General features: G+C 33.6%; 1 protein-coding gene across 1 annotated transcript in view; it reads right to left on the minus strand.

Annotated features, from left to right (window-relative positions):
* CFAP47 (cilia and flagella associated protein 47) overlaps window positions 1-14,058 on the minus strand; it is a 363,081-nt gene that overhangs the window by 301,744 nt on the left and 47,279 nt on the right. Inside the window, 5 exon segments of the mRNA XM_015594565.2 lie at window positions 2,275-2,369; window positions 6,594-6,738; window positions 9,712-9,789; window positions 11,644-11,775; window positions 13,007-13,129. Coding sequence (XP_015450051.1) covers window positions 2,275-2,369; window positions 6,594-6,738; window positions 9,712-9,789; window positions 11,644-11,775; window positions 13,007-13,129 — 573 coding nt within the window.

Below are 14,058 nucleotides of genomic sequence, written 5' to 3' on the forward strand. Positions count from 1 at the left end.
ATAAGTCATTACTGTTGTAGGGTGGTTTGTTACTCAAGAAGAATCAGAGAAATGCATTAAAATGCATCTTTCACCTATATAGATATAGATATAGATATAGATATAGATATAGATATAGATATCTATCTTTGTGTGAGAGATATATATATATCTATCTATCTATCTATCTATCTATCTATCTATCTATCTATCTATCTATCATCTATCCATCTCACACAAAGATAGAAGAAAATGAGCAACATTTTTACACTGTTACTGGCAGGTAATATAACTGGCCTAACCTTTTCGGAGAGCAATTTGGCAATACAAATTAACAGTCTAAATTATGTGTATAGAGTTTGACCCAACTATTGCACTTCTAGGAAGATACAAAGAAAACATACAATGTGAAAGCTAACTTTTACCTACAAGGACATTTCTTACAGTATCAATTATAAAGCCTCTCAAAATGAAAAATCTTAAGAGTACAGTAAGGATTAGTTAAGTAACTATAACAGAGTATAGTCATAAAATAATACAATATATTATCCCTAAAAAATAAAATTATATTTAGAATGCTTAATAATACAAAAGCGATTATAACACTTTAATTGATATACCTGGTAAAAAAAATAGAGGTTAAAAATAGTTCATAAAGTATTATTTCATTACAATTACAGATGTAGAAATATAGGTATAGTGAGAGGGAAAGGGAGAAAAACAGAGATATTCCAAAATATAACCAGGGGTCATTGTTAAGTATAATTTATTTATTGCTTAGATTTTCTTTCTACATTTCTAAACTTCCCATTTAATTTTGGCAATAAACTTTAAAAATCAGGAAGAGAATACCACTGATACGCAAGATTCCAAGTCTATACTGACAAAACTTGCAATTGGTTAGAATATGTGAAAGTTGTGGCTTCGAAATATATTAGGATACTCTAAAAATTAAAAAAGATGACATCCTCTGAATCTCTTCAAATAATTATGCTTTCTGTCTGAATGAGAAAGACAAGTTAGAGATTGCATTATTCAACGAATAACTGTAACACCTTGATAATATTACGCACTTCAAAATCCTTCATTCAAAAGATAAAAGGAAAATCTAAATAATATTTATATTCTGACATTATCCGAGAGCCTAAATTAGGCCAAAGAAAAATCACCATAAGATGATTTTCAAAAAAAGCAAAAATGTACTTTCTTTTCGATAACCTTGCTAAATAGTATCTATCTAAATATCTTTGTTCATTAATCTAGGTGAATAATTACTTTACACTGAACCTATGGAAATTGAATACAGTATAGTATACATCTGAGCACACTTAATGTTGTATATAAGATAAAAGAATTTTCATTTTCTTTAATTGTAGAAAAGCAGCCTTGGCTACCTCATCTACTATGCTTGCTAAAACTAGAACAGACACAAGAGGCAACTCTGTAAACAATATCATTCTATGTGACTCACATGTGCATGAAACCCAAAAAACATCCCAACTAACGTACTTAAGAAGGAAAAATTAATCCTTAGTTCAAGGCATCATGCTAATTATGTTGGAATACATAAAATGTTTTGACGTAAGAATCATACACTAATTGCCATATAGAAGTTTGATTCTTGTTTAAGAGGATATAGCAACATGCCTTTCCATATCATGGGTAGTGAGAAGCTCTCTCTTTATCACTTGTTGCAGAACCTCTGAAGCAAAAACATATCAGAGATTACCTCTGAAATTTTGCCAGTGGTACCCTTTCCCCTGGCACATTCCAGGAAAGGTGTTTTCTTTGATTTTGTTTGTTTATTATTTTTGTTGTAGTTTTAAATCACTAAACATCAAGGGACACTATAAAACGAACCAGTATTATAACTCCTCTCAAATCTTCACAGCACATCTACAGTATTTCAGGTAGTGATTCCAAGAGCATTAAGCATACCCTACTTGAAGATAAATACAAAGCACATGCTGGCTCAAATATAAGGGATTTTGGGGTAAGCCTCAACTTCTCTCTCCTTTATAACATGTCATATCTTAAGTTTTCTAGAGAGCATAACAGGGACCACAAGCCTATATAGGTTCCTTGTGTGTTATGTTGTTGAGACACTCTGCAAATATGAACCAGACACCTTTAGCAATCATTTTAAAGAACTAAAGGGTATAGCCAGGCATGCTCACAAGTGAGAAAAAGACCCACTGCAAAAAGAGCTTAGGTAATCTTTAATAGCTTTTTGGTTAGGATTATCTGTAACTCTGCCACTCTCCAGTAATATCAGTAATAGAAAGTTGAACTTACTTCTTTAGGAGAAAACACTAGGCCACATTCCAGAGATGTTTTTTCCTCTAACTCAAAAAAATATATGTCAGGAAATGCAGAGTCTGTGAATTCCTCTGTAAGACAGAAAAAAGTATATGTAAAAAAAAAAAAAAAGAGCCAGATGCAAATCTATAATACTATTGTTACATGTGGAAATGAAACACTGAAAAACCTCGTAAATATGTTCATAACAATAAAAAAGCAGTTGCTGAAATATGTGTGCAGGGCTGGGTGAGTTTGCTGGGTTAAAGAGTGGCTCTTAATACCAGGATTCTAATCAGCGAAACCGATATCCAAACATGGAACAATCATACATTCAATCAGCAAAACAGACAGTAAACCCATTTTTTTTTTTAATCTCCAAAGTTCAAGAAGCAAATCGCAGCCCTATTCTGATGAATGTGGAAAGGAATAAAGGTCAAGGTCAAGTAACTGACTGAGTCTTAGGTCTGAGAAAGTGGGGAGACACCCTCTCCAGTGAAGATGGATCAGGGAAGACACAGACCTTCCCTGATGCCTTAAAGAGTCCATGAAGAATAGAAAAACAATTTTATACATGGAAACTTTTTAACAAAATAAAATCCCTCCAGATACAAAAGCAGTGGGTGGAGATACAGAAACAATTGTCGAACAGTAATGCAAACTTCAGGTTCAAAAATTATAACCACTTAAATTAACTTCTACTAAAAGAAGTTCCTCAAAGATCTAATGTTAGAGTAGAACCTCTGTCCTCATCTAAGCAATTCTAACAATCCTTTTTTATCCCTAGAGTTTTCTGATTACCCCCAAGGAATGATGATAATTTCAATTATCCCTCTCTGGCAATGAACATCAACAGCTCATTTTACCTTCCTTCATCCTACTCAATTTCACTCATCTTGGTGCATAATGTAGAAAACCAATAAACAAACAAAACACCCCATTAAGTTTATATTAATACAAGTATTGTTGGTGGCGTGGGAATTGATATACCTATTATACAGCAAAGAATATCCACCTAAAATGGATATATGTGTAGAATATGGAAAATATAACACAGATAGATAAATAAATATTCATAATTATATTTGGAGTACATATAAACATATAGTTTGTGAAATGCAATAATCCAAGATAGCTTCAATAAATATTTCTTGAGTGCCAATGATGTACATAGCACTAAACTGGACAACTATAGTAGAAAACAAAAACCATAAATGTCCTCCTTGACCTCGTGGAGCTCACAACGTACTAGGGGAGACAAACGGGTACACAACCCTTTGATACAACGTGGGAATTGGTTAGTGCTGTAATAAAACTTACACAATAACCTAAGGGAGAAAAGATTAAAAAATAATAATTTCAACCAACTGACAGGGATGGGGATGGGATTAATGACTCATAGGACTCAAGAGGTTGAAGCTAATTTATAAAAAAGGGTGGGATCTCAGGCACCAGAGACAGAAGAGGAGGAAGCATCCTAGGAGAAAAGAAGCCCAGCACCATTGGGAGGAAGAACAGAATCTGGCCACAGCAGAGAGAACTGATGGAGCCTGTAATGGAGAGGTGACTGGAAGGACAAGCTGAAGTCATACTCAAATGTATCTCAACTTTTCCTCTCCCATAAGTTCGTCCTATCAAATAATCCCAAAACCATCATGTGAAAAACCAACTCTAATTTGTCAACGGAGGGCAATTTATGTGTTCAAACATTTACAATAATAAGATACATTATCAGAGCATTTTAAGTATAAACTTTATTGCAAATTGTTAATAATTATTAAGACCAACCTATGTACCTCCTAGACTGTCAGCAGCAGGCTGATAAGAACCACCACTATTGGTCATAGGGAATCAGCAAAGCTTTTAAAACACAGAAGAGGTTTGATAAAATCTTTAAGGAGGCCAGTCTCTGGATTAAGTACGAGAAGGAAAGCTTGGAAGCAGAGAAAGCATTTGAAAAGATGATACAATGGCCTAGAGCAGCAGTCCCCAATCTTTTTGGCACCAGGGATAGGTGCTTCTATAAGAGTCTAATGCCTGATGATCTGAGGTGGAGCTGAGGCGATGATGCTAGCGCTGGGGAGCAGCTGAAGATACAGATGAAGCTTTGCTTGCTCGCCCACTGCTCACCTACTGTGCAGCCTGGTTCCTAACAAGCTACAGACCGTTACCGGTCTGCAGCCTGGGAGTTGGGGACCCCTGGCCTTGAGGGAAGGCTGGAGCTAGGGCTAAAGCAGAATTGTGGAAAGAAAGGCACATTGCAGGATAACCAAGAAGAGTCTATGATCCACTGAACAAGGTACATGAGAGTATATGGGGCAGCCAGTGAGTGTGAAGTGTTAAAGCAACTAACGTTTCAATATTCAATTTTTTAAAAAAAAATGAATACAGATTTCAAATGTATTTTCCAACTGCCTACTGTTATCATTCCTGGGCTCTTCCACAGTCTCCTCAAACACAGGACACTCATCTAAACCTGCTTCTCCAGAGTTACATCAACTACAAATTGCACATCCAGTCACCTACCTCTTAGAGTTAAAACCCAGGAGTGATTTGAGGCTTTCTCCTCTTCCCTAATACCCATGTGCACTTGATAACCAAGTCACAGCATTTCTAAATTCTCAGTCCCTTTGTGCTCTCCTCCTTCTCATCCCCAGCATTGCTGCCTGAGTTCAGGCTCTCATCACTTCTCCCTGTCTCTGGTCTTGCCCTTCCTATCCCCACCTTTTGCCCCAGCCCATTCTCAACCTTGCTCCAACAGGAAAATTAGTAAAATGTGAGCCTAATCATACCACTGCCTGTTATAAATCCTTTAACAGTGCTGCCCAACATCTAGGATAAAATTCCAAAAAGACCTTTAGTAACCTGGGTTGCACTTGCCTCTCCAGTCCTGTCCCCCTATGCTCTATATATACCGAACTACTTAACATATTGACTCATTTCTAGGCCTTTCCTTGAATCCTTTCACATATAGCCTTTTCTTGTGTATCTCCTCTTCACTCTTCGAGACTCAGATTATGCATCAAATTCTCCAAATTATCTTTCCTTATTGCTGGTTCTTGGCTAGTCTTCCCTAGTATATGCTCCCTTAGCACCACGCACTGACTTGTCTTATAGCATTTGTCATGCTATGTGGCCATAATGTGATTCTTTGTCCATCTCACCTACTGCTAATAGGTGGTCTCCATTTATTACTTAGATTCAACAGCCTTCTTTCTCTGCTCTGCTCTGTCCTGACCTCTACAGACTGATTCAGCTAGAACCCCTTGCTCTTCTGCTTCTGCTTTTGGTTCAACTACAGAGAGACAACAGCAGGATATGCGAGGGTAAGAGGTATTTATGCCCAGGGCTCCAAAAATATCTTGCCTCTTCTTGCTCCTTCAGACCTTGAAGTAGTAGTGCCTTCCATCCCTTGTTGGTTTCTTTTAACCTGGCTTGCATGTCCATAGGTAATTCTTTTATTAAACCCTCTTCAGTTAAACCCTTTTAGTGAGTCATCTGTTTCCTACAGAGACCCTAATTAATAAACTTACAGTTCATTTCTTGAGAAGAGGTAAGATATCTTATTATCTTTATAGACTCAAAGCCTAGTATCTAGCCTATAATTGCTATTCAACAATATTTATTGAAGAAGAAATGACTAAACCAATGCTCAGCAAAGTTTTTTTGTACAGGTCCGGATAGTAAGTATTTTAGGTTTTACAAGTCAAATGGTTTCTAACACAACTATTCAACTCTACCATTATAGCAGGCATGCAGCCATAAACAATATACAAACGAATGAGTGTGTCTGTGTTCTAATCAAACTATTTATAAAAACCGGTGTCAGGCCAGAATTGGCCCTCAGACCTTGATTTGCCAACCCCTAGAGTAAACAAATGAAATGTATTTATAAAAATACATATTTTTAAAAATGTAATTTAACATAAAAATACCTAACAAATGAATAAACATATAGAGAGAGCTCTCCAAGGACATTTATCTGAATTCATGAGCAATTAAAACTAGCAATTAATAATTTTATTTGCATTTATAGTATACATTTATATATTACATACCTAACTTACCTATATTAAATCAACTAATAAGTACAGTTATGTCATGCCTTACCAAAGTGTTATGACATTAATACTGATGTATTTCTAGAAATAAAACCATGATAGGTTATACAGTATAAGAAAAATGTGCACTGAATCATTAAAAGTAGCCAAGAATAACTGCCCTTGACTTATAATATTTTCTTAGCATTATACTTCTGTACAACTTAAAAACTGTTTCACTTTTACAATAATATCATTATAGTATAAAATATATACTTGATTTGTCTTTAAGTTCCATTGAAAAATATTCGAAGTCTTCTAGATTAAATTCCACTCTGGCACGTGTTACACCTTTATTTTTTATTAAAAATGGGATAACCTGGATAGCGCCAACATAGGTGCCACTGAAGATAAATACATCCTAAAATTTAAAAAAAGTAATAATTAGAAAGTAGAGTAATCGCTTATGAGAATAATGTAAACTAAAAATTATATTGTAAGAAAGATCTTAAAAGTACTCATCACAAGAGAAAAAAATTGTAACTGTTTAGTGACAGATGTTAATTAGACTTATTGTGATCATTTTGCGACATATACAAATATCAAATTATTATGCTGTACACCTGAAACTAACATAATATTTTATGTCAATTATACCTCAATAAAAAAATTATATTGTTGTTGAAACTAATAAAATAAAATACTTAAAAAATTATACTATTATGTTCATCAAAGACATAAACTAGGGTACTCTATAACAATTAGTCACATTTTCCTTCCTCCCCCGACCTTCTATATATAATCAGTTACCAAATCCAATTAATTCTGTGTCCTTCATTTCTTATCTTTAATGTAATTGTATGATGCTAATGACTCATCAGTTTCATTTTTTTTTCTAGATTCTGACGTTCTCCAATTCTCCCCTCCAAAACTAAGCCACAATTAAACTTACTGAAAATCTGAGCATATAACTTCCTGTCTTAAAATTTGATGATCCTCCTCCATCTACAGAAGAATGTCCAAGTTCATTAGCAGGGCTCATAAAATTCACCATGACTTTCTCCTGCCTCATGCTCCAGCCTCACCTAGCTTCATTCTCACCCCATCACTTCATACTTCAACAAGCTGTATGACTTTTCATTTCTAACCAATGGCTGACACTTCACCCTTCCATGCCTTTATCTAGGTGCCCCTTCTATCAGGAAGGCTTTTCTCTAATTTATGACTGCCTGATGAAATATTATGCCTCCTTCAAACCCAAATTAGATAAACCACAATTAATTACACTGCTCGGGACTATTTCTGTTCCTTATATTTACTTACATTATGACATAATGAAGTCCATTTATTTGTTTACATATCTGTCTTTCCTAGTGGACCTTAAGCCTGATTCATTTTGTATCCCTAGCACCTAACACTTAGCCAAAATATATATGGGACATTTACTGAATGTATCTTGACTTTAGCTTATATTCCAGGCATATGCCTATACACAAAACTCTGTAGGATTCCTCCTTCTGGTAGTTATTATACATACCTTACAGTTCCTTAGCAAAAGAATTACATATAACATTAAAAGAGAAAGAGGAAATAGTATCCTAATGTTAAAGAAAATACTTCATTAAGGTCAACTGGCCACTTTCTGTTTCACTTAAAATATCAACCTGGTTGTACAGATGAAATTTGTAAAATCTAATATGGGTAATGAAAGTTTGATGGTTTGTATATGCAAAAAAAATCACTCCTCTTATCCCATTCTGGCCGTGCCCATGTGTTCATTTGGATAAAATTTCCTAATTGTTAACACACAGTGAATGCCATATACATATTAAATATATTGCTGACAATATCTGATGATACTAAAATATTATTTTTAAAAGGTAGCTAGGCAGCTATGTTTAAAATCCAACATAATTAGGAAATATTGATCAATATATTAATGTAAAGTGCTATCAATTACTTAGTTGTAAAAAAGTCTCAATACTTGTCTAATATTGTTCAAGGAGGGACACCATAGCAATGGAATAATCTCTAGGAGTCACCACAGACCTAGATAAGCTAGCTCAGTATCTGTCAGTCTATCTGAACTTAGCATGCCTGCAATACTGAATAAAATAAAGGTTAGAAAATTATAACTTAAAGCCAGACCCTAGAATTGTGGTGATGCAATTAAATGCAGATGAGTAGTAAGGCCCTACCTGAGGCAACCTAAAACCTCATCAATTTCTGCTCAATTTAGTTGAGCACCAGAATGGTGCTTGGTGCTGAGATACTACTGAAAGAGAAAAACAAAAGGGTGGATAACCTGAAACTAATATGACAATCGCTATAATGAAGGTGTTCCCAGAGTTTAAGATGTTTGTAATATCTTATAAATGTCACAATGGAGGGGCATATGGGCCTGCTTTGAAGGATCAGGAGAAGTTTCTTAAGGTAAATGAGACCAGATCTAATTCCTGAAAAGGCTGGCAAAAAAAAGAAAAAAGAAAAACGTATGTGTATGCACTCTATCAGTTATAGAACAAAATTTTATCAGGACACAGAATAAAAAATAAATGATTATAGTTTAGAAAGTATAAGTCAAAACCACAGTGAGATATCATTTTATACTTAACATATTGGCAAACATTAAGCCTTACAATGTAATTTATGGAGAATTGGAATGTGGATCAATGGAAACTAGAGGAAAATATATGGAAATTATCTTGTGGAGTCAAACATTCAAATGCTCGATGTCTCAGCAACTTCACTCCTTAAGAAACTCTTGCATATGTACCTAAGATATGTATATGAATGCTCGTAGTTATGGTCTTTGTAATAACAACAGCAAAAAAAAAAAAACCCGGGAACACCTAACTGATGGACAACAAAATGAATCTATAAATTATAGTATGAATATACAATGGAATATTAAACACCAGTAATAATGAATAAAATACAGCCATACACAACTTAGATAAACTTTGGAAACACAATATTCAATTAAAAGCAACACACCAAAGACAGTTGGTTTTTGTTATAAAGTCCAAAAATGAACAAACTAAACTAAATAATGAATGGTTAAGGAAGTCATACATATGTGGTAACCTAATTAGAAAAAGTAAAGGGATAATAATCACAAAATTCAGTTAAGTGGTTATCTCCTAAAAAGAGTAGGATCATGATGAAGACTACAGATGGCTTAATGAACTGGTTGAGTTCTGAAACTTATTTTCAGTGGTGAATTCTTAAAGCTTTATTTAATATTCTGCTTCAAGACTTATTTAGATAACATATATTAATTTACGTCAAATTATTACATAATGAATTTTTTAAACACAAATGGGCTAAGGACACATAACAAATAAAAAATACCACACTCATAAATTACTACACGAATAGGTAACACACTCACCGGAATGATTTCAATATCAGCAATTTCAACAGTTCCACCAATCTTAAGGTGTATGTCATTTGCACGGTGAATAATAACCTAATTTAGGAGAAATATAAAACTCTGTTAAAACTACATTAAAATATACTCATATACTGCTGAAGTATAACCTGGCATATAACATTTTATAATTTAAATAAGCATATTATAAATGTCACGAGATTTATTCTGACAGTTTTATTATCACATTTCTTATTATGCAGAATCGATATTCCTAAAAGGAGTAAAGTGTTCAATTCTTAAAAACCTCCACCACAAATGCGATCAACTGACAGCTTGTGAATTTGATTGCAGAGTTCTACCCATTTGACTTGACATCATTGCCTCAAACTCTCTGCAGCCCTTTTGTATTTATCTAATTTCAATGGATTATTAAAATTAAAACAAATAGAAAACTGAATACAAACACACTTCTTCCCATAGAATGATACTAATATCCACAATGACTATAATGAGAGCAGCCAGCTATGGAGCTAAATACATTACCTCCTTTTTAATCTTCAGTATTCTGCGAGGTCACTACTATTAATACCCTAACTGCCAAGTGAGGAAAATTAAGGCTTAGAAGGGCCAAGTATTTTGTCTTTTTCTTGAGGTCACAAACTTAAAAGAAGTAGCAGCAAAATTTGAACGAAGGACTACCTGAACACTCAACCGTTTCCAAGAAAATTAAGATAGTGAAATAAGAATTTAGTTACATAATTCCTTGTTCGATCTTGCATCCTTAGCATCTTAAAAAAGTAAGATTTGTAAAAACAGCATACTCCTCTAAAATATAGCAAGGATTAATCTTTTAGTAAAATCTGTACTTAGTAGCCATAATTTTTTACTTTTTCCAGAATACTATGTAAAAAAATTCTGCTCAAATCTCAGGCGATTTACCACAATATATAGTTTATAAACATCTTTCGAAACATATTTCTTTATAGATGTAAGATATGCTTCTTAGGTAATTTATTTTGGAGCCAGGCAAATTGGCATTTATTACATTAAGCTACATATTATTTAAAAACTGTTATGGGAAACTGAAGGATAAAATGGGGGATACACCTAAAGCTATTCATTTTGACCTGACGACAGTGTACATATTATTTTTTGACGTGAGTGAATGCACACAGTTGATCATCAGATTGAAGATCAAGAGTATTCTATTCCATGAGTTTATAATAAAAAAAATTACAGATTGATGTTTCACATTTTATTTATCTGTTTATTGAACACAGAGATGTTCCTAAAATCAAGGTAGTATCTTTTCATTTACCTAATTCCCAGAATATAAAATAGTAAAACATTTGGTGTGTGCTATAAAATATAAGTGTTAATGTCATATTGAATTTGCCTATAATTCATATAGTCATTAAAGCTATTTAGAATTAGCATTACAAAATTGATTATTTTTTCCTAAGGTATCTAATTAATGCCATGAAAAAACAAAACCTTGGCACTATGACTAGTGAGGGCTTGTCACAAGTTAGGGACACCAAATATCATTTCAATTTCATTTGAAAAATGTTTCATATTGATGAAAGGTATCCATCTATTTCAACTTAGTAGAAATTTCCAACTTTCACCAAAAATTTTTCTACAAATCCTCTTGCTAACCATTTTTATAATAGATGATATAGGTAAGGTTGCTTCTTTTTTAGGTCTCTAAAAATTGTACTTCTTTAGAGCTAACTCAACTGCTAGAAAAACAACAGAAATTTTAAAAATTACTCTTTAGTATCATAACATTGAAACCTATTTTCATTAGTAGAAACCATTACGACGAGTTCTCTAAAAATAAATATGTGTACATTTTACAGCATTATATGTATTACTACAAATATCTTAAAAAACTAAACAGATCCACAGACATATATACAGTACCAACACACATATGTACAAGCATACCTTTGCTTTTGTTTCAAATTTTTCCGCCATGGTAGGTGTACAGGAGATATTGAGCACAGTTAGCCCCCCAAATGGAATTATTCCTTCTGATGGAATGATATTAATGGTAGACAAAAGACTCTGGTCACAAATCTGTAATTGAAAATTTGCAGATGTGCTACATTATCCTTTCAAGTTACTGTTCCAAAGCTTTCACAGAAAAGCTTCCAAACTACTACCTAGAGAGAGGACACCCAGGCACAGAGGATGAGATGATTTTGTCATCGAATTTCAAAGATCAGACACACATATAATTTGAACTTCAAGAAGGATCTGCACCCATAACCCAGCAGACAAAACATTTAGTGGCACCCTCCAATTCAAATAGGAAGATGACGTTTTTAGTCTTAAGTGTTTCCAAGATTCTACAAAATTTACGAAGATGAGATATAACTCTTAAAGAAGATGCCAAAGTTCTACACACTACTTTGATGATTTGCCTTTTCCCTGATCCTAAAAACTAAAAGCAAAGTTAGTAGGGAGGCAAGATGACAAAGTATCCTCCTATTCTTTATTATTTCTTTGATAGTCTGATGTCTAAGCTATCATTTTTGACATTCGAAAAAAGTAACTTACCATAGGATTTATGGTGTGGTTTGTCAGAGGCCAATTTAGGTCTATCTACCAGGCTTTAAGCCAGAATAATTTATAGGGAAATTGGTTAAGGTATTTTTGGGGAGGAGGGAACAAATAGCTTTCACAACTAATTCTGAAGCAATAAAGTAGAAAAGGGTATTCTCATTTGCTTATTCAAGCCAAATAAGACATGTAAATATAAAGCTTGAATGAAAGATCTCAAATACCTATTATCACTATTGGGAGATTTTAATAGTTAAAAAAAAAAAAAAAACTATCACCATTTTATACACTCCCACTTCCCAGGAGCAGCAACTAAAAATATAGTATCTTTAGAATGGTCTTGATCGAGGTCCCAATTGCTACCATAACAGTCCTGATGACAGAGTGAAAATGAGGAGAAAAGGAAAAGCATGTAATTAAATATGGAATGTAACATCAACAAAGTATGTTTTTTAAATGTTTTCTTCAAATCAGCTATCTTTTTTTCAATAAATCAAAATCATAGAAAAAAGGGTAAGAGGAGAAGGGGAAAAGTAAGAAAAGGAGGGAGAAATGAAATTTATGGGAAATTAGAAGAACAAAGTAGATAAAATGTACACAGATAAATCTCATATAAAATGTCTAAATATTAGCCTTAGCAAATTTACAAACACTAAAGTATTAATGCCACTGTATTCATGGTAAAGAAAAAAATAATTCAAATTATAATGTGATCTGATCTAGATTCAATTCCAAGATACATCACCTTGAAATAAGCATGGTTTTGTCCTACATTGTGAAGTACGACTTTCTTCCATGTTGTTAAACCTTGAGGGCTATTATTGAAGAGTATCTTTGGCTCCAAAAATAAGACCTTGGTGTGACCAAGCTAATAAGAAGAAAAAGAAAGGGAAAATGCAATTGAATAACAGTAAATACTTTTTTTAACCCTATCAGATAACTCAAATTTTTTCAGCTGCATGGAAATTTCTGAAATATGAGGTGTTATTAGATTTTATGGTGTCCTTAAGAGAAAGGAAAATAGAATGGAATATTTAAATTGTATCCTAAACTGAAGAAAGCAGGAGGAGTAAGATTAACTCTGTGGAGGAAGTAAATCCAGGACTGAGAATCATGTAGATTAATCACTGAGGGGATGTAAGCAATCATCTACCCAACTATGTATAAGGTGTTACCATGTGCTATGCAAAAGGAAGTAGTTCAAGGGTCACCTAAATATGGGAAATAATGTGCCAAATGAGATTATCCAGGCACATTGCTCCTAGAAGTCTTCTCATAGCACATACCATGCTGATAATGTACACTTTGCTTATCTGAAAATGTGGAGGTAGTTCACTGAGGTTCACAGAATTACTTTGGCACAGGACTCCCTCATCTTATCCCACAAAAATCACTTCACAGAATGAATGCAACATAAAACACTTTTTGGAAATGTTGATATTATCCACCTCTCCCATTTTATAGGAAAGCAAACAGTAGCCCTTGGCCAACTCATTTTCCAATTCCTCATTCAGTGCTCTTTGCACCAGACCCTATTGATTTTACCCATGATATATTATTTATTATCTTAGGAGGTTTTAGTATATTTTTTTCTTTTAGTACATTCTTATAATTATTTGAAGCATAAATTAATGGCAAATTTGAAATGAACATTTTATTTAATCACTTTATGTACCTCCACCTTTACTTTCTTAAGAGCGACACTACACAGTTCATTTAATCATAAAGACTTCAAAGTTTTACCAAAAAAAAATCCAATTCATTATTCTGATATCTCAGAATTTAATTTTTAACCAA

This window comes from Pteropus alecto, unplaced genomic scaffold (assembly GCF_000325575.1).
Source record: "Pteropus alecto unplaced genomic scaffold, ASM32557v1 scaffold258, whole genome shotgun sequence".
NCBI classification, from domain to species: domain Eukaryota; kingdom Metazoa; phylum Chordata; class Mammalia; order Chiroptera; family Pteropodidae; genus Pteropus; species Pteropus alecto.